The following is a 19427-nucleotide window of genomic DNA, read 5'->3' on the forward strand; positions in this document are numbered from 1 at the left end:
GGAAGTGTATATTCTCCGTGCAGTTAACCCCTTCATCTCTGACTTCTCATCATGCGGGAAAATCAAGACCTCAAAAATAGCAAAACCCATCGAGTCCTGACGTCCCGTCAGCAGAGGCCTCCTGCATATTCCCTGGTGCCGGCGCCATCATCGCCTGCGCAGGATATATTTAGGCTCCTGATTAGCTTCTCCCTTAATCAGGAGGGGAAGGTGAAGTGTGAGGAGCGCCATTCCCTCGGCTGACTTCATTCTGTGCCGACTGTAATTACTGTGTTGGGAGGCTGTGAATACTTTTGAAACTATTTGTTTAAAGCACCTAAAACCCTATAAAAAATTATATATAAAAAATGCATTTGGCAAGTCTTCAGACCGGTTCCCCATCATTCTGCTCTCAGTTCCCCATAACCCGAAAGGGAGAACAAAAATGTTAAAAATCTTTGCTAATTTATTGAAAAAGAAAAACTAAAATCTTGCACTGACAAGTCTTCAGCCCCTTTACTCGGGACTCGCTTGAAGCCCATTTACTCGGGACTCACTTGAAGCCCCCCTTTACTCGGGACTCACTTGAAGCCCCTTTGGCAGCAATTCCAGCCTCCAATCTTCCTGGAGATGATGCTACAAGGTTTACACCTGGATTTGGGGATTTTCTGCCATTCTTCTCTGCAGATCCTCTGCAGCTCTGTCAGGTCGGATGGTGACCGTCGGTGGACTCTCCAGCCATGGTCTCTCCAGAGATGTTCCTTTGGGTTCAGGGCTCTGGCTGGGCAACGCATGGACATTCATGGAGTTGGCCCTCCTGTGTTGTCTTGGCTGTGTGCTTAGGGTCATTGTCTGGTTGGAAGGTGAACGATTTGCCCAGTCTGAGGTCCATCAGGTTTTCATTAAGAATATAAGCTCTGGACTCCTTGGATTGATGCCCCCGGGCTGGCGTCCAGGGAACTTCAGAGATACCGTCTGGGATTAGTGTGAGGGTACTATCGCTCATTGTACATATATGGCTTGGTGATTGGCGATTTCTCATAGAAGACATGGAATGCTTCTACGATATGCAACGTAGTGTGGGGAGGGTATGGCCGATAACAAATGTATATTCCAACTCCGATTATAAGATCACAAATTTTCTCTCAAGATTTTGTGGGATTGTTGTAGGGATGGAGCTTGTGCCTGTGTAATTTTTATGTGGTTGTACTGGTGTAACCGAATGTTGAAGCTATGGAAGATGGAGGGCATCGCAATGATGATTTGTGGGGGGAGGGTATGTGGGGGTTGGGGCCTTATGTTTGTATTATAAAAAAATGCTAATAAAAAATTACTTAATTTAAAAAAGAATATATCTCTGTACTTTGCCCGATTCAGCTTTCCCTCATCCCTGACCAGTCTCCCTGCCACCACCATGCTTCACTGTAGGAATGGTATTGGGCTGGTATTGAGCTGGGCCTGGTTTCCTTTAGACATGACACTTAGAACTGAGGCCAAAAAGTTCAATCTTTGTTTCATCAGACCAGAGAATCTTGTTTCGCACAGTCTGAGGGTCCTTTAGCCGCTTTTTTGGTAAACTCTAGGCAGCTTCCATGTGTCTTTTACTGAGGAGAGGCTTCTTTCTGGCCACTCTGCCATAAAGCCCTGATTGGTGGAGGCTGCAGTTATGGTTGACCTTCTGGAAGTTTCTCCTATCTACCGGTATACACAGGATCTTTGGAGCTTAGCCAGAGTGACCATTTTGTTCTTGGTCACCTCTCTTACCAAGGACCTTCCCCCCAATTACTTAGTTTGGTGAAACAGCCAGCTCTAGGAAGAGTCCTGGTTGTTCCAAACTTCTTCCATTTAAGAATCATGGAGACCACTGTGCTCCTGGGAACTTTCAGTGCAGCAGATTCATTTAGTCCCCTTCTCCAGATCTGTGCCTCCACACAACCCTGTCTGAGCTCTACAGGCAGTTCTTTCCTCCTCTTGGCTTGGTTTGTGCTCTGATATGCATTGCTAGCTGTGCCACCTTCTATAGACTAATCATGTCCAATCATGAATTTACCACAGGTGACTCCAATCAAGGTGCAGAAACATCTCAAAGAGGAAGAGAAATGGGAGGCCCCAGAGCTAAAGGACACGCGTCACAGTAAAGGGTGTGAATAGGAAATTTTTATTTAATAAATCAGTAGTCTGTGCTACACCAGCTTTGCACCCTCGATTTCTGGATCTGTGGGGGTTCCAGAGGTTGGACCCCACCAATCATACAGAGCTGGCATATCCCAGCAATACTCTATCGCTTGGTTTAAAGGGTTATAACTTTCATTAGTGGTGTCTGTAATAACCAATGCACACAGATTGTCACCCAGCTTTTCTAGTCTCCTGAATGGCAAATGTGCCTTCTTATATGTTGACATAGAAGCTTATTTTTCAAGCTTTTTTTTTATTTAAAAAAAAACAAACAAAAAAACATGGACCTGAACAAAAAACTAAAAACTCGCTGCAAGTACAAGAAAAGGCCACTAGAAAGACTGCATTTCATAAACTCCCATAGACCTAGAGCTCACATCTGCGAACAGTCCGGAAATCCTGCCAGAACCGCAGACACCCAGAACCGCTCTTACCTTCCAGGATCATTTTTCTATGACCATCCAAAATTCCAGAATATTTGATAATCCAGAACCTGTCAGATTAAGGGTCCATTCACACATCCGTAAGTGTACTGCGGATCCGCAAAACACGGACACCGGCAATGTGCATTCCGCAATTTGCAGACAGCACATCGCCGGCGCTATAATAGAAAATGCCTAATCTTGTCCGCAATTGTGGACACAAATAGGACATGTTCTATTTTTATGCGGAAACAAAAGCACGGATACGCAAATGCGGACAGCACATTTCGGCCACATTGAAAATGACTGGATCTGCACCTGTTCTGCAAAATTGCGAAACGGATGCGGACCCATTTTGCGGACGTGTGAATGGACCCTAAAGGAACTGGACTTTGTAAGGAATAACAAGACGTGAAACCGGTTGAGGTGCGGCAGAATGGGAGCGAATCAGTGGTCAGCACTTACAACACAGGGGTTTGGCGAGATGTGAAGGGAGTAGATTCGTCAGTCTAATGGGAGTGATTGCTCCGTGTACCGCTCTCACCTCCGTGCTCCATACAATCATTTTTCTAATTTCCTACTTACGTTTTTTTCTGTGATCCACTAAGCTCATCGCCTGTTTTGCTGAACATTTGGCGAACCAGTTGTCCCCGAGTAATACGGTAATTTCATTGGTTTGGACCAGGCGCCCGGGCATGAAAGCCAGAGGACCAAAAGGTACCTGGGAGAAAGAGGAGTTTAACACTAAAGTGCTTAGGGGAGGGGGGGGAAGTAAACTCAAAGTGTTTTTAACTGTATACATATTTAATTTTCACTCTTTACAGTGCAGGAAAAAAAATAAAAAATAATCTCCACATCCTGGAAACCATCAACAAGCAGGTTTGAAATTGGGATATTAAGAAAAGGGCAGTATTTTGCATTTAAATGATGATGCCAAGATAGAAACGTATCCTCTGTATAGGGTATAGGTGTCTGATGGGAGGGAGTCCATCCGATAGTAACCCCACTGATCACGGGTCCCGATAGGACTACAGCATCTGGTCGAGTATACACAACTCTCCTCCATTCATTCTCAGTGGGACTGTTAAGGATATGGGAGCACAGTACTCATCTCCAGCAGTCCCATACAAAATGAATTGGCAGCAGACCTGTGCCACCTGCCGCTCCATTCATACACCGATCCGACATTAAAAGGGTTTTTCGAGATCAGTATCTAATTGGTGGGGGTCCGACAGCCGGGACCCCCACCGATTAGCTGTTTGAGAAGACACACGGTGCTCCTGTGAGCGCTGCGGCCTTCTCTCAGCTCACCAAGCACAGCGCTGTACATTGTATAGTGGCTGCGCTTGGTATCGCACTCAGACCCATTCACTTCTATGGGGCTGAGCTGTACCTAGGCCATGTGACACATAAACGTGATGTCACTGGCCCAGGAGAAGCAGGGAGGAGGCGGCGGCGCTACTGCAAGCGCTGATACCTTCTCAAACAGCTGATCGGCGGGGGTACCAGGTGTCGGACCCCCACAATCAGATACTGATGACTTATCCAGAGGATAGGCCATTGGTATTAAAAACTCGGAAAACCCCTTTAATTACCCTATCTTGGCACAATTAATAGGATCTCATTAGTAACAACTAGTGTTGAGCGAACTTGTGTTTTAAGTTCGGCGTCTGAAGTTCAGGTTATCGAAGAATTCCGTTATGGATTCTAAATTCCGTTATGGTCGGTGGTAGCGGAATCCATAACGGGATTCTTCGATAACCCGAACTTAAAACACAAGTTCGCTCAACACTAGTGACAACTGTTCTGCTTGTTGATGGTTTCCAGGCCGATTGAACCAAAAAACATGTTCAATTGTGCAGCACTTACCATAATATCATAGGAGAGCTTATCGGGCAGGGTTCCCAGCCGCTCTTGAAGGGCATCGTAGTCTTGTTCTACCTTCTTCCTAGAGAGAACAGAGCAGCGTATGACACGTGAGCAGTAAATCCTTTACACTTCTACCCCCGTATTAAAAGAGTCTGCTGTAGGAAGGCGTCCTACACTGGCGGTGTAAAGACGACTGCGCCGGAAAATCTACATTCTTTATTAGTTTGGGATAATTTGCTTACTTTCATCATTATTTTATTATAAGCCTTTATTATAAACACCAGCTTATTTTTCCTTACTATTAGAATTAGTGTTGTTGCTATTTTTATTATTATAGGATTCTGTCTTTAGTTTTATGGCTATTTTCGGCGGGATTTTTGGTATCTCTGCGGTTTTAGCGTTATTACTGCTATCGTCTATGAGCATTATTACACAGTTTATTATAATTGGCCTTGCTACTTTTATTACACCACAATACGAACGTCATCTTTTTCGCCAGTATTGTCGCTGTGTTTATTACATGGTTACTTTATGATTGTTCTTAATATTATTGTTATGGTCGATACTGTTTTTGCGGTTATCGGTCTTGCTGTGGTATTATTATTACTGCTGCTATCTTCTATGGCTCTTATTATACGGATATTATAAATGACCATCACTGAGGGATTTAGTATTAGAATACACTTCTCTAATAAGTTATGGCTGTCATATTATCATCATCTTGGCTATTTTTATTTTATTACTTTTTTGTAATTATCACTATTGGTATTGCTATTATTTTATCACTTTTGTGTTTTTTCTAGCAATTATCACCATCATTATTATTATTTTATTACCGTACTTTTCATTTTATAGTAATTATCACCATCACTGGTATTATTAAAATGTTATTACTATCACGTTATTTTTTATAGGAATTACCAATCATTAATATTTGCATTAATCCTTTATTAGTTTCATGTTTTGTTATAGTAATTATCACCATCATTGGCATTTTTGTTATTATTTTAATACTTGTGTTATTTTAGAGTAATTATTACCATTATTGGTATTTTTATTAATATTTCATTACTTGTGTTCTTTTTTAGTAATTATTACCATCACTGCCATTTTTATTGTTAATATTTTATTACTTTTGTGTTCTTTTTTAGTAATTATTACCATCATTGATATTTTTATTAATATTTTATAGTAATTCTTACCATTATTGATATTTTTATTAATATTTCATTACTTTTGTGCTATTTTATAGTAATTATTACCATTATTGATATTTTTATTAATATTTCATTACTTTTGTGTTCCTTTTTAGCAATGATCACCTTTATTGGTATATACTGTGCTCCGATCACTACTGTATGCGTCAGGAAATTGTCAGGATCCATAGATTTCTATTGGTCCAAACAGTCGATCATCAAGCGGCAGAACATATACCCTGAGGTACCCGCTCCCCTAAAACATTTGCTGCCGTTCCTTATTATTGAGGCCACGAGGCTCATCACAAAACCAGCTCCGTGGATTGTGCCGTGCGCGGCCCTCTAAGAGCCAGTGACGTCACATTGCCCGTCTCTCTCTGACGCATCCCTTACGTTAAATTCACGAGCAGCAGGAACCCATGGCGTGCACGTCACCGGCATCTCACTTACCAGTGCTGGACCTTCTCCTCGCAGCCGCTGACCACCTGTCAGAAAAACATAAAAAAAAAGTAATAAATAAAGTGCATGCAGGAGACGGGAATATCAAGACATCAGCGGCACGTACAGGGGACGCTCGCAAGTCGCAGATAAACATTTCCAGCTGCCGGCAGAAGATCACAGTCGACTGCAAGGAGAGGAGAGTGGAAAAATATCTAGACATAAAAATAAATAAAAACTGCCTTGATACTGACAGGAGGACATTTTTTTTTTCACTTTCTTTTAAATCTATAGGATTACTATTACTGTATTACATTATAAAATAAATTGTTTGATTATTATTGTTATGTTTATTTTAGTCATATTTACTATGATTACATAATTTATCATTGTTATTTTATTATTACTATTATAATGTTTATATCATTATGACATTATGTTATTAAATACTATTTTCATCATTATTCGATTATTATTACATTATGATTTCTATTAGACAATTATTGGCTTATTATTAAATTATTATGCGCCATTTTACTCTCCATTCAGAATGCACGGGGATATACTTGATCAGTTCTTTTCCGGCATTGAGCCCTTAGGGTACTTTCGTTGCCTGAACTACTTGCGTTGTTTGATTGCGGCAGGCACTTCCGTTGCCTGAACTACCTGCCTGATCAGGCAAACTGTATGCAAACGCATGTCATTTTTTCTGACTGATCAGGATCCTGATCAGTCTGAAAAATACCTGATCAGTTATTTTTTTCACATTTTTAAAAGGTCTGCGCAAGCGTAGACCTGAATAACGGAACAGTCAATGCGGCAATTTGAATGCCGGATCCGGCACTAATACATAACTATGGGAAAAAAAAGGCGGATCCGGCAAGTGTTCCGGAATTTTGAACGGAGATAAAACCGCAGCATGCTGCCGTATTATCTACGTCCCGAAAAGTCAAAAAGACTGAACTGAAGACATCCTGATGCAAACTGAACGGATTGCTCTCCATTCAGAATGCATTGGGATAAAACTGATCAGTTCTTTTCCGGTATTCAGCTCCTAGGACGGAACTCAGCGCCGGAAAAGAAAAACGCTAGTGTGAAAGTGCCCTTAGTCGCCGATTATTTTTAGGCTACCTCAAAATCAAACAGAAATTGGCACCAGGCAGCGAGCAAGTGCTATCCCGTGTTATCTAAGTATATGGGGCCTCCTTGCTCTCCCCACACCGGCAGAAGGATCGGGCTGTTGGACCTCACCATGCCCTACCCTCTGGGGAAGATAAGTCTCCACCCGCTTTACACCCCGGTGCTGAGCATGTACAGGGGGTGGAGGAAATCGCCATCACCTGACAGGTGTCTCCTCCTTCATATCGGAGTAGAGTGGGAGCCACCACGTTGTCACAGACATCCGCGGCGCCGGGAGGACCCCCCCCAATGACTTATAATTGGGCTCGTCAGGTTCTGCCAAGGTGTGGGTTGTTCTGACGCGACATTTTCTCCTCCGGCACCGAGGTGAGGGGGCCTAATAATAATAGGATATTGCTAATGATCATAAAAGGTTAACTCCGTTATTAAAATATAAAAATAAATCAATGAAATAAAGGGGAATTGTACGAATATGAAGCACAGCAGCCCTATTAGAGAGACGTACAGCCTAATTATATCTTTATATAGGAGATGGCAGATAAACACTTCCAAACAAATGAACGTAATATCTGCATGACTGCGCCTCCAAAAACCGACGGGGAGGGAGGGGGTGTAGGGTTTTATCCAAATCAGACCTCTACTGCACCCGTCCAGGATTAGAAGAACATGGCTGCTTCCTTCCCAAATCAGCAGGACTTAAAGGGGTAGTGCAGCCAGTACATATGGATGACCTCTCCTCAGGATAAGTCATCAATATCTGATCGGTGGGGGTCCGACAACCGGCACCCCCGACGATCATCTGTTTTAAGAGAAGGCGGCGCTCATACAAGGGCTACTACACTGCGCCGGCGAGACAAGTGCTTGCTCTATTCTGAGTACTTGTACTTACAATACTCCACTGCAAGGGAGACGACGTGCAGTGCAATGAAGGGGAAGCAGCTGATTGGCAGAGGTGCTCGGAGTCGGGCCCCCACTGATCAGATAGTGATGACCACAAAAAGGTAGGTCATCAATAGGTACTGGCTGCAGTGCAACGGCACCATCTACCCTCCTCCTTAATAGGTGTACGCTCCCCAGTCCTTCTTACTGGGAGGGGACGGCGCTCAGGAACATGATGCAATTCTGAATAGTCCGTCACATCAGGATCAGGCAACGTTCTGATCTACATTTGAATGGCCTTTGTCAAGCTTGCGCGTCCTCTACTTAGGCATGGTGAAGACCACCTGTAGGCCAGGCCAACCAGGGTGGGCCATCAGGTGGAGCAAGAGAGGGGACGGGAGGAGATGGCGCCCTAAAGGGTGAAGGAAGAGACGGGGGTAGGAGGAAAGGACAAGCAAGGAGGTGGGGAGAGAGGGGGCAGGAGGAGAGAACACACAAGGCGGTTAGGCAAGAGGGGCTGTGGGAGGAGAACCCATGCAAGGGGGTACGGCACGAGAGGGGGGGTGGGAGAGGAAAACACTTTAGCCCTCAAATTGTGCTCACTAGTAGTCCCCTTCTAGGTCCTCCAACTACATTCCCCTTCTACGAATGCAGATTTCGCCGCCATCCACTCTGCTGCAAGAACTATACTCTGAAGACATGCAATCCCACACCTACAATACCCCACAATGCTCCCAAAATACACTGGTAGGTCAACATCCAGTGAAATGGTCCTCAGCGTGTGGGAAATAGGGAATTTAGACTGTCAGCTCCTGGGGACGGGGCTTCGGTTGGTGTTGTAATACCATCAATAACCAGTCTCCATGTCCAAAGCAGGGGTTGGACGAAGATCCATTGAAAATTGAAGCTTCCCATTATAAGTATTCAATAGGGTAGTGATGCCCACCCAGTAGCAAAACTACTATTTCCATCATCCTACGATTTCCAATGTATGCTGAAAATTGTACCAATGAAACAATTAGAGAGAAATGGGGCATGATGGGAGTTGTAGTTTTGCAACAGCTGGACTGTCACAGGTTGGAGATCACTGCATTAGGGAGCCCAGTACAAACCCATATGGGCTTAGGTGCAACCTACCAGTGCCAGCATTAGGAGGGGGCAAACTGGGCAACCGCCGAGTGCCCCGTCCCCAAACGGCCTCTCTGGAGATGAGAATGGAGTGGAGCAGACGGAGGAAGCATAACGTCCACCATGTCTGTGGGAGAGTCACCCCCAAGTTAGCAGTAAGTACCGGACACCCAAGCACACAGCGCGGAGTCTGGGGGAGCCTGGCATTGTAACAAGGTGGCCCCTGATTCCAGTTTGATGACGACATGTGGCCCCTGATGTCCTCCTAGTATGACAGGGTATGTATGGGGTCCCCATTAGGTTACGTTATTTCCCTGAGATGTGGAAGTCCCCGAACTCTAGCCACTGCTGTGACTCTAGTATGACTGTTGGTCAAAAACAGCACAACGCGCTTGCGCAGTCATCCTCCATTCACCACTATAGGACTTTCAAAAACAGCTAAGTGCGCTCGCTCAGTTATGGGACTTGATAAATAACTGAGCGAGCGCACTTAGCCGTGTTTGAAAGTCCTACAGTGGCGAATGGTGAGGACACCATGCATGCACAGGGTGCTATCTGTTCATAGCTGGACCCCATTCTGGAGAAGGAGCGGGTGCACCCATCAATAAGCCATAAATGTCCCAGATGGGAATACCCTTTTAAATGCCAACGTTGACTGGGCACCAAAAACTACAGAGTCGCCATGATGGTCTTGGCCAGACCGTAAAGACGGGAAAAGTGTAAGCGTCCAATCGGAGATGACATCACTTTAAGTGATTGGTTTTAAAAGAGGTCCCCCATTAGGCGTCAGAGGTCAGTTGATCGGCGGGGGTCTGACATTCTGCCAATCAGCGGTGCGGGAGTAGCTCTGTGCAGGGTGTATGCCCTGGAGCTACACAGCGCCGCCCATCAAGTAGTGGACAAAGCTGGCTACTGCACTCACTCTGCCCAACCACCTACTAATGGGAGGAGGTGACCCAACTGGATTTCACACTCCCATGGACACCGCCAAGGACCCACAAGTTCTAATCCTGCCCCCCTCCTAACAAAATTCTAGCAATTTTTGGTTTTGGCTCTTTTTTTTTCCCTTCCCAAGTAAATCTAAGTCTGAACAGAAACTTTATCATTTCCACTTTGCGGGGTGGAGGGTAGGCGCCATTCTTCAGGGGAATGATCCATATGTGACAGTGGCGTGCCGAGCCGCGCTCAGGCCATAAATCTGCATTGATCTTTGAAGCTGCCATTTTACTCCAGCAGAAAACGACGCTCCGGTGCCCATTTCATGTCGCCGAGCGGAGATTTATGTGCGGCTGGCGCAACATCTGCCAGCACATTTGTACTTGCATCCGAGAAGGTACACAATGCTTCCACAGCTAAACAAACACTTTCCCGCTTCCGAGGAAGCGGGAGGGGCAGCGGGACGTCACTCTCGCCCCCATTAGACGTCGCCCTGTGGTGAAATACAGCTCGCTCCCCTCAGATGGGGGGACGTGGGAATACAACCTTGGACGGGCTGACAGTTACCTGTGTGAGGGACGGAGCCGTCATCCATCATAAGGCGGCCGCCGCTGGAGGTCAATGCATTCTGGCAGCTACTGATAAGCTGCTTATTCCAGCATCAGAAGGAGAGATATGGCGGCATGTCAGCTCACTTGGCTGCCAACCCCTTCCACAGATTGGCAGCAGCTAATCTCCAGGAAGTACAAAGGATTGGGTAGGTTACAATCCAACATGTCCGATCCTTGTTTCCTCGGTTGTCAGGAGACGGTCATGATGCCCCCAAATACAATAATACGCTGCATTTATATAATGTGCAATGGCAACCATAGGTGGCATGAGAGTGTGCCAAGAGGGCAAGAGAGAATGGTATGTAGCAGGAGGACATGTACAAATGGGTGGGGCCTGAGAGCATGGGTGGGAGGAGTGTGTGCATGGGGGTGGGGCAAGGCAGAGGGTAGTGAGAGAATGATAGAAATAAAAAGAGGTGGAGGCGGGGGGCAGGGAGGTGAAGAGAGAGCGAGAGAGAAAAAGAAAGCAAGGAGAGACAGAAGGGAGAGGTAGAGGGCGGGGGTGGGAGGAGAGCGAGACAGAAGGGAGAGGTAGAGGGCGGGGGTGGGAGGAGAGCGAGACAGAAGGGAGAGGTAGAGGGCGGGGGTGGGAGGAGAGCGAGACAGAAGGAAGAGGTAGAGGGCGGGGGTGGGAGGAGAGCGAGACAGAAGGGAGAGGGCGTGGGTGGGAGGAGAGGTAGAGGGCGGGGGTGGGAGGAGAGCGAGACAGAAGGGAGAGGTAGAGGGCGGGGGTGGGAGGAGAGCGAGACAGAAGGGAGAGGTAGAGGGCGTGGGTGGGAGGAGAGCGAGACAGAAGGGAGAGGGCGTGGGTGGGAGGAGAGGTAGAGGGCGGGGGTGGGAGGAGAGCGAGACAGAAGGGAGAGGGCGTGGGTGGGAGGAGAGGTAGAGGGCGGGGGTGGGAGGAGAGCGAGACAGAAGGGAGAGGTAGAGGGCAGGGGTGGGAGGAGAGCGAGACAGAAGGGAGAGGGCGTGGGTGGGAGGAGAGCGAGACAGAAGGGAGAGGGCGTGGGTGGGAGGAGAGGTAGAGGGCGGGGGTGGGAGGAGAGCGAGACAGAAGGGAGAGGTAGAGGGCGGGGGTGGGAGGAGAGCGAGACAGAAGGGAGAGGTAGAGGGCGGGGGTGGGAGGAGAGCGAGACAGAAGGGAGAGGTAGAGGGCGGGGGTGGGAGGAGAGCGAGACAGAAGGGAGAGGTAGAGGGCAGGGGTGGGAGGAGAGGTAGAGGGCGGGGGAGGGAGGAGAGCGAGACAGAAGGGAGAGGTAGAGGGCAGGGGTGGGAGGAGAGCGAGACAGAAGGGAGAGGTAGAGGGCGGGGGTGGGAGGAGAGCGAGACAGAAGGGAGAGGTAGAGGGCAGGGGTGGGAGGAGAGGTAGAGGGCGGGGGAGGGAGGAGAGCGAGACAGAAGGGAGAGGTAGAGGGCAGGGGTGGGAGGAGAGCGAGACAGAAGGGAGAGGTAGAGGGCGGGGGTGGGAGGAGAGCGAGACAGAAGGGAGAGGGCGTGGGTGGGAGGAGAGGTATAGGGCGGGGGAGGTAGGAGAGGTAGAGGGCGGGGGAGGGAGGAGAGATAGAGGGCGGGGGAGGGAGGAGAGGTAGAGGGCGGGGGAGGGAGGAGAGGTAGACAGAAGGGAGAGGTAGAGGGCTGGGGTGGGAGGAGAGCGAGACAGAAGGGAGAGGTAGAGGGCAGGGGTGGGAGGAGAGCGAGACAGAAGGGAGAGGGTGTGGGTGGGAGGAGAGGTATAGGGCGGGGGAGGTAGGAGAGGTAGAGGGCGGGGGAGGAAGGAGAGCGAGACAGAAGGGAGAGGTAGAGGGCAGGGGTGGGAGGAGAGGTAGAGGGCGGGGGAGGGAGGAGAGGTAGAGGGCGGGGGAGGGAGGAGAGGTAGAGGGCGGGGGAGGGAGGAGAGCGAGACAGAAGGGAGAGGGCGTGGGTGGGAGGAGAGGTAGAGGGCGGGGGAGGTAGGAGAGGTAGAGGGCGGGGGAGGTAGGAGAGGTAGAGGGCAGGGGAGGTAGGAGAGGTAGAGGGCAGGGGTGGGAGGAGAGCGAGACAGAAGGGAGAGGGCGGGGGAGGTAGGAGAGGTAGAGGGCAGGGGTGGGAGGAGAGCGAGACAGAAGGGAGAGGGCGTGGGTGGGAGGAGAGGTAGAGGGCGGGGGAGGTAGGAGAGGTAGAGGGCGGGGGAGGGAGGAGAGGTAGAGGGCGGGGGAGGGAGGAGAGGTAGAGGGCGGGGGAGGGAGGAGAGGTAGAGGGCGGGGGAGGGAGGAGAGCGAGACAGAAGGGAGAGGTAGAGGGCAGGGGTGGGAGGAGAGCGAGACAGAAGGGAGAGGGCGTGGGTGGGAGGAGAGGTAGAGGGCGGGGGAGGTAGGAGAGGTAGAGGGCGGGGGGGGAGGAGAGGTAGAGGGCGGGGGGGGAGGAGAGGTAGAGGGCGGGGGAGGTAGGAGAGCGAGACAGAAGGGAGAGGTAGAGGGCAGGGGTGGGAGGAGAGGTAGAGGGCGGGGGAGGGAGGAGAGCGAGACAGAAGGGAGAGGTAGAGGGCAGGGGTGGGAGGAGAGCGAGACAGAAGGGAGAGGTAGGTGGGAAGAGTGAGGTAGATAGGGAAGGGCGGGAAGAGAGAGTAAGGTAGAGCGCAAGGGTGGGAGGAGAGCAAGCTAGAATGTGAAAAAGTGTCCCCAAGTTGAAGGAGAGTCCAAACTGATAGATGGTGGGGAAACACAAGTAAGCAGGGACAACAGAAGTAGGCGTGGCCAAGAATACCACAGTGCAGCACAAAGTACCGCCCCAGCAGAACAGTGATGATACAGGTGGGCACCTGCGGCTGATGGTCAGGTGCATAATAAGTACCTGATGCTCCTAGTGTTAATGCTGAAAGCATCAGATTGCTATGTATTGGACCATAAAAAAGATTGTGTGGCCTCCTGGGCATCAGAGTGAGGTGGGGCGGGAAGGGCAGAGCGAGGCCGAGCGCGGCGGGGCGGGAAGGGCAGAGCGAGGCCGAGCGCGGCGGGGCGGGAAGGGCAGAGCGAGGCCGAGCGCGGCGGGGCGGGAAGGGCAGAGCGAGGCCGAGCGCGGCGAGGCGGGAAGGGCAGAGCGAGGCCGAGCGCGGCGAGGCGGGAAGGGCAGAGCGAGGCCGAGCGAGGCGGGAAGGGCAGAGCGAGGCCGAGCGCGGCGAGGCGGGAAGGGCAGAGCGAGGCCGAGCGCGGCGAGGCGGGAAGGGCAGAGCGAGGCCGAGCGCGGCGAGGCGGGAAAGGCAGAGCGAGGCCGAGCGCGGCGAGGCGCGAAGGGCAGAGCGAGGCCGAGCGCGGCGAGGCGGGAAGGGCAGAGCGAGGCCGAGCGCGGCGAGGCGGGAAGGGCAGAGCGAGGCCGAGCGCGGCGAGGCGGGAAGGGCAGAGCGAGGCCGAGCGCGGCGAGGCGGGAAGGGCAGAGCGAGGCCGAGCGCGGCGAGGCGGGAAGGGCAGAGCGAGGCCGAGCGCGGTGAGGCGGGAAGGGCAGAGCGAGGCCGAGCGCGGTGAGGCGGGAAGGGCAGAGCGAGGCTTGGACTTCAATTTAGGAGGAGTCAGGATGAAGCCGCCATCAGAGGACCTCCTCCTCCTCCCACACGAGCTCCGGCTGAGCTGCTCCATACATTTACCTCTACATTAGAGAGACACGTTCCTCCCTCTCGTCGGGAGCTGAACACGCAGCACACATTAAGCACATGCCATGCACGCGGCCTGTGATGAGCGGCAGTCAGCTCATGCATGAAGCCACTTCTCCCGTCTTGCATCCTCTAAGAGCAGCGCATTCATTAACCTCGACATGATTATCCTTTCACGGCTGCATATTAACTAGTTACATATTCATAATCATTTACATTATTTAAAGGGCCGTCTATGAGATTCGCTCGACTATATCCATTAACTGCGGTGATAAAGGTTACAGAAGATATTTTACTTAATGTTTCCAAGAAGCTACTTTAATTAGCAAATATGCAAATGAAGCATATTTTTTGACAGATAGGGCCAATGCCACCAGTTCATATGTTCCTTCTAAAAGCCGTGGACGCACAAATAAAGCGCTGGGTGCGGCGCCGCTCAGATTCCGGGCATTAATAAAAGGAGTCTCTGCTGGAGGGCGACGCCCGCTGCGTCCGATCCTCATTTCTTGCGTCTGGATAGAGGGCGTATTACATCATCTTCCAGAGGAGCCCCGGGATTCTCCAGTGCACTTACATTGGGGCCCTAGAGAGGCTCTTAATGCTCAAAAATTAACCCATGCTCTCCTGTTACTTTCCATACTGTAAGATTGAGGGGGTCTGGTGTGTCGAGGGATCTGGGTGTGAGAATGAGTTTAGGGGGTCTGGAGGGGGGGTGGTTGCGAGTTGAGGTGTCTGGTGGAAGGGGTTGCAGGTGTGAGTTGAGGGGGGTGAGACGAGGGGTCTGGGTGTGAGAATGAGTTTAGGGGTCTAGTGGGGGGGCGGGAGCGAGTTGAGGGGGCGGGAATAAGTTTAAGGGTCTGGTCTAGGGTCCGACTGCGGGACAGCATCTGTTGGTGCTCGCTCGGATCTTCCCCTGACCGCACACCCAGATAATCGGAGTACCCCTCATCTATTATAACACAGTCTATTGCTGCCATGTATCAGCCATATTCAGGGGCGGATTGGCCATAGATCTTACAGGGAAATTTCCCGGTGGGCCGATGCCCAGGGGCCCACCCAAGCCCCCATCTCATAATGAGCCATCAGCGGTAATTAATGCTGTGAGATTCAGTACACATGTACCCGCCAGCGACATGTCCTCCACCTCACCTCCTAAGCCCCCTGCGCCATATCTTAATAAGAGACAACTGGAGGAGGAGCACAGACGACGGGGGCTACTGACGGCCACCACAGAGGGACAGCTTTTGGGGCAGTGTATTGTGCTGCACTGAGGTATGTGGCATTTTGCGCTATGGTATGGCTGACCCCTCCGACTTATGTTGCCCCGCCTCTGTCAGTTTAGATATTCCTACAACATTGGGCCAATTTTAGTTTTTCGTTTTTTTCCAGGACCACTTCTAAGTTCTCAATCCGCCCCAGGCCATATTGGAGAGTGGCCTAAAAGACTGGAGAGCCCTAAGCATCGAGCCGTTATCAGACCTAAAATAAGTGACTTCCCGCCAAGTACTTCTCCGAGTCGCCCGGAATGTTGCTGCAAAAGTTATATAGGTAAAAAAAAAAAGAAAAAGATTAGCTGATTCCCTGGCAAGGCAGGGGTTAATGCGATCCTGGAGAGCTGTCCAAATCTAGTTCTGAAGGACTCTGACAAGTTCATCTTTTCAGGGCGAAACTTACCGAAAAAAAAAAAACCTTTCCTGAGCAATAAGTGCAGCAAAAGATAATGGATTGCCTGTTAATTAGAAAAATTAGGAAGCGCTGGCAGGTCGGCGGCCCCTGAGAATGAAGTTGGACACGACTGGTGGCAAAAAAACAAATGGCTTTAAATCGTGATTACCAGAGCAGTCCATAATGCGGCCATTCATCTTCCCGGCCCTCGCCGTCTTCTAAAACCACAATTATAAACTGTTTCCTGGGCCGCGGTGTGAAAAATCTCCCTGTACTCTGATTACCCGGGCGTGTTACCGCAGCCGGCCACCAGGGGGAAGCAGCGATTCCTCTCCAGCTCCAAAATGTCATAAACAACACACAAACAGTACACGTGGCCAATGCAAAATCCTACAGCGCCATCTGCTCCCATTCACTGACAGCAAGAGGAGATCTTGAAATGGTGAAGAAATTAAATACATTTAATTTAGTATATTATTAAGTATATTAAAGAGCTACAGAACTTTTCATTATTCAGCAGTTAACCAAATCATAACTATAGGGGGTAGAGACCTCTCCCTGGATACCAATTAGGGTGCTGGAAAATTACCTGCTGTACAGGCCCCACTTTATACAAACCATAGACCCCACCCCTCCTGTTTGCAGACCCCACCCCTCCTGTTTGCAGACCCCACCCCTCCTGTTTGCAGACCCCAGACCACACCTCTCCTGTTTGCAGACCCCAGACCACACCTCTCCTGTTTGCAGACCCCAGACCACACCTCTCCTGTTTGCAGACCCCAGACCACACCTCTCCTGTTTGCAGACCCCAGACCACACCTCTCCTGTTTGCAGACCCCAGACCACACCTCTCCTGTTTGCAGACCCCAGACCACACCTCTCCTGTTTGCAGACCCCAGACCACACCTCTCCTGTTTGCAGACCCCAGACCACACCTCTCCTGTTTGCAGACCCCAGACCACACCTCTCCTGTTTGCAGACCCCAGACCACACCTCTCCTGTTTGCAGACCCCAGACCACACCAATCCTGTTTGTAGACCCCAGACCAACTGATAACATCCCTAAACAAGACCCACTGCCCTTTAAAATGACCAAAGCCCTGTTACAGACCCCCTCTGTTTACAGACATAGAATGTGTCCGCAGATAAGAACCATTTGGCCCATCTAGTCTGCCCAATATACTGAATCCTATGAATAGCCCCTGGCCCTATCTTATATGAAGGATGGCCTTATGCCTATCCCATGCATGCTTAAACTCCTTCACTGTATTTGCAGCTACCACTTCTGCAGGAAGGCTATTCCATGCATCCACTACTCTCTCAGTAAAGTAATACTTCCTGATATTACTTTTAAACCTTTGCCCCTCTGATTTAAAGCCATGTCCTCTTGTAGCAGTTTTTCTTCTTTTAAATATTCTTTCCTCTTTTACCTTGTTGATTCCCTTTATGTAGAGGTGGGACGACAAATCCGTCGAATCCACGAATCCCTCGAATCTTGCTGGATTCGAAGGATTCGTGGACTCGAATCTCGACCTCATTTACAAAATTCGAATCTGAATCGAATCCCGGGTATAGTCATCTACAGTGCTGCCCATAATTATTCATACCCCTGGCAAATTGACTTGTGGTGAAGGAATGGTTAGCAGACAACAACATGAACGGTTTGGAGTGGCCCAGCCAGAGTCCAGACTTGAATCCAATTGAGAATCTGTGGAGGGAGCTAAAGATCAGGGTGATGGCAAGAAGACCCTCCAACCGGAAAGATTTGGAGCTCATTGCTAAAGATGAATGGGCAAAAATACCTGTGGAGACCTGCAAAGAGCTGGTCTGCAATTATGGGAAGCGTTTGATTGCTGTAATAGCCAATAAAGGCTTTTTTATTGATTATTGAGAAGGGTATGAATAATTTTGGACTGGACACTTTTTGCTCAAATGTGAATAAAAGCTGAGAATTTTTTTTTCCCCCCACAATAATGCCTCTTGTACATCGTCTTATCTTTTGGGAGACACCTATGTCATTTCCTGTCAAAAAATAATTTTTATTCAACCAGCAAGTAATTTTAAGTCAAAATTTGTCAGGAGTATGGATAATTATGGGCAGCACTGTATATCGCTAAGGACAGCGATACAGATGCCTTGCCTGTGCTGCATCAGGAGAGGGAGATGAGTTTCTGCTGGGATTCGAACCCACGACCTTCTGTATCAGAGGCAAAAAGCACTTACCCACACAGCTATAAGAGCTGCATAGCCACTGACTGAAAAAATATGAGACTTCTACTGTAGACTCTGTTAGCTGTTATAGCCAGTGTACATCTATACACATGACAGCTGCCCCAGCACACTCCGCTCTGCTATATCTCTATATGATAGCTGCGCCAGCACACCCAGCTCTGCTACATCTATACACATGACAGCTGCCCCAGCACTCTCAGCTCTACTATATCTCTATATATGAAAGCTGCCCCAGCACACTCAGCCTGCTACATCTATACACATGACAGCTGCCCCAGCACTCTCAGCTCTACTATATCTCTATATATGAAAGCTGCCCCAGCACACTCAGCCTGCTACAACTATACACATAACAGCTGTCCCTGTACACTCAGCTCTGCTATATCTATATATCTGTAAGAATTACTATACAGTAGATAGATATATAGAGATATAGCAGAACTGGGTGTGCTGGGGCAGCTATCATATATAGCAGAGCTGAGTGTGCTGGGGCAGCTGTCATGTGTAAAGATGTAGCAGTGCTGGGGCAGCTGTTATGTGTATAGAAGTAGCAGTGCTGAGTGTGCTGGGGCAGCTGTCATGTGTATGGATGTACACTCTCAAAGCTATGACAGAGTCTACAGATGAAGTCTCATTTTTTTCAGTCAGTGGCTATGCAGCTCTTGTAGCTTTGTGGTTAGGTGCCGTGCCTCTAAAGTAGAAGGTTGCGGGGTTCGAGTCCCAGCAGAAACTCTTCTGAAATACACAAGCACTGACTCCATATATGGACATACAGCGAGGGACACAGGCCGGAAGAGGCTGTATCGCATCGCTGACATGGAGGTAAGCATAAGTGTTTTTTGTTTTTTAAATACCGGACTGTTACTGCCACATGGGTGGAGCAGAAGGCACTATGATATTGGCACATGGGGTGAAGGGGGGAAGGAGAGAGGCACTTGATACTGGCACATTGGGGGGGGGGGGGAGATGGCACTATGATACTGGCACATGGGGGGGGTGAAGGAGAGAGGCACTTGATACCTTCACATGGGGGGGGGTTTGGCACTTGATGTTGGCACATGGGGGGCATCTATGGGGACAGTTACTGGCACATTATTGGGGGACACTATGGGGGCATCTACTGAGGCCACAAAGAA

General features: G+C 49.4%; 1 protein-coding gene across 1 annotated transcript in view; it reads right to left on the reverse strand.

Annotated features, from left to right (window-relative positions):
* The window catches only part of URI1 (URI1 prefoldin like chaperone), a 50628-nt gene that overhangs the window by 20591 nt on the left and 10610 nt on the right, over positions 1–19427 (reverse strand). Inside the window, 3 exon segments of the mRNA XM_040409737.1 lie at positions 3162–3297; positions 4446–4524; positions 6092–6126. Of these exon segments, the coding sequence (XP_040265671.1) occupies positions 3162–3297; positions 4446–4524; positions 6092–6126 (250 nt within the window).

Source organism: Bufo bufo, chromosome 10 (genome assembly GCF_905171765.1).
Source record: "Bufo bufo chromosome 10, aBufBuf1.1, whole genome shotgun sequence".
Taxonomy (NCBI): Eukaryota; Metazoa; Chordata; class Amphibia; order Anura; family Bufonidae; genus Bufo; species Bufo bufo.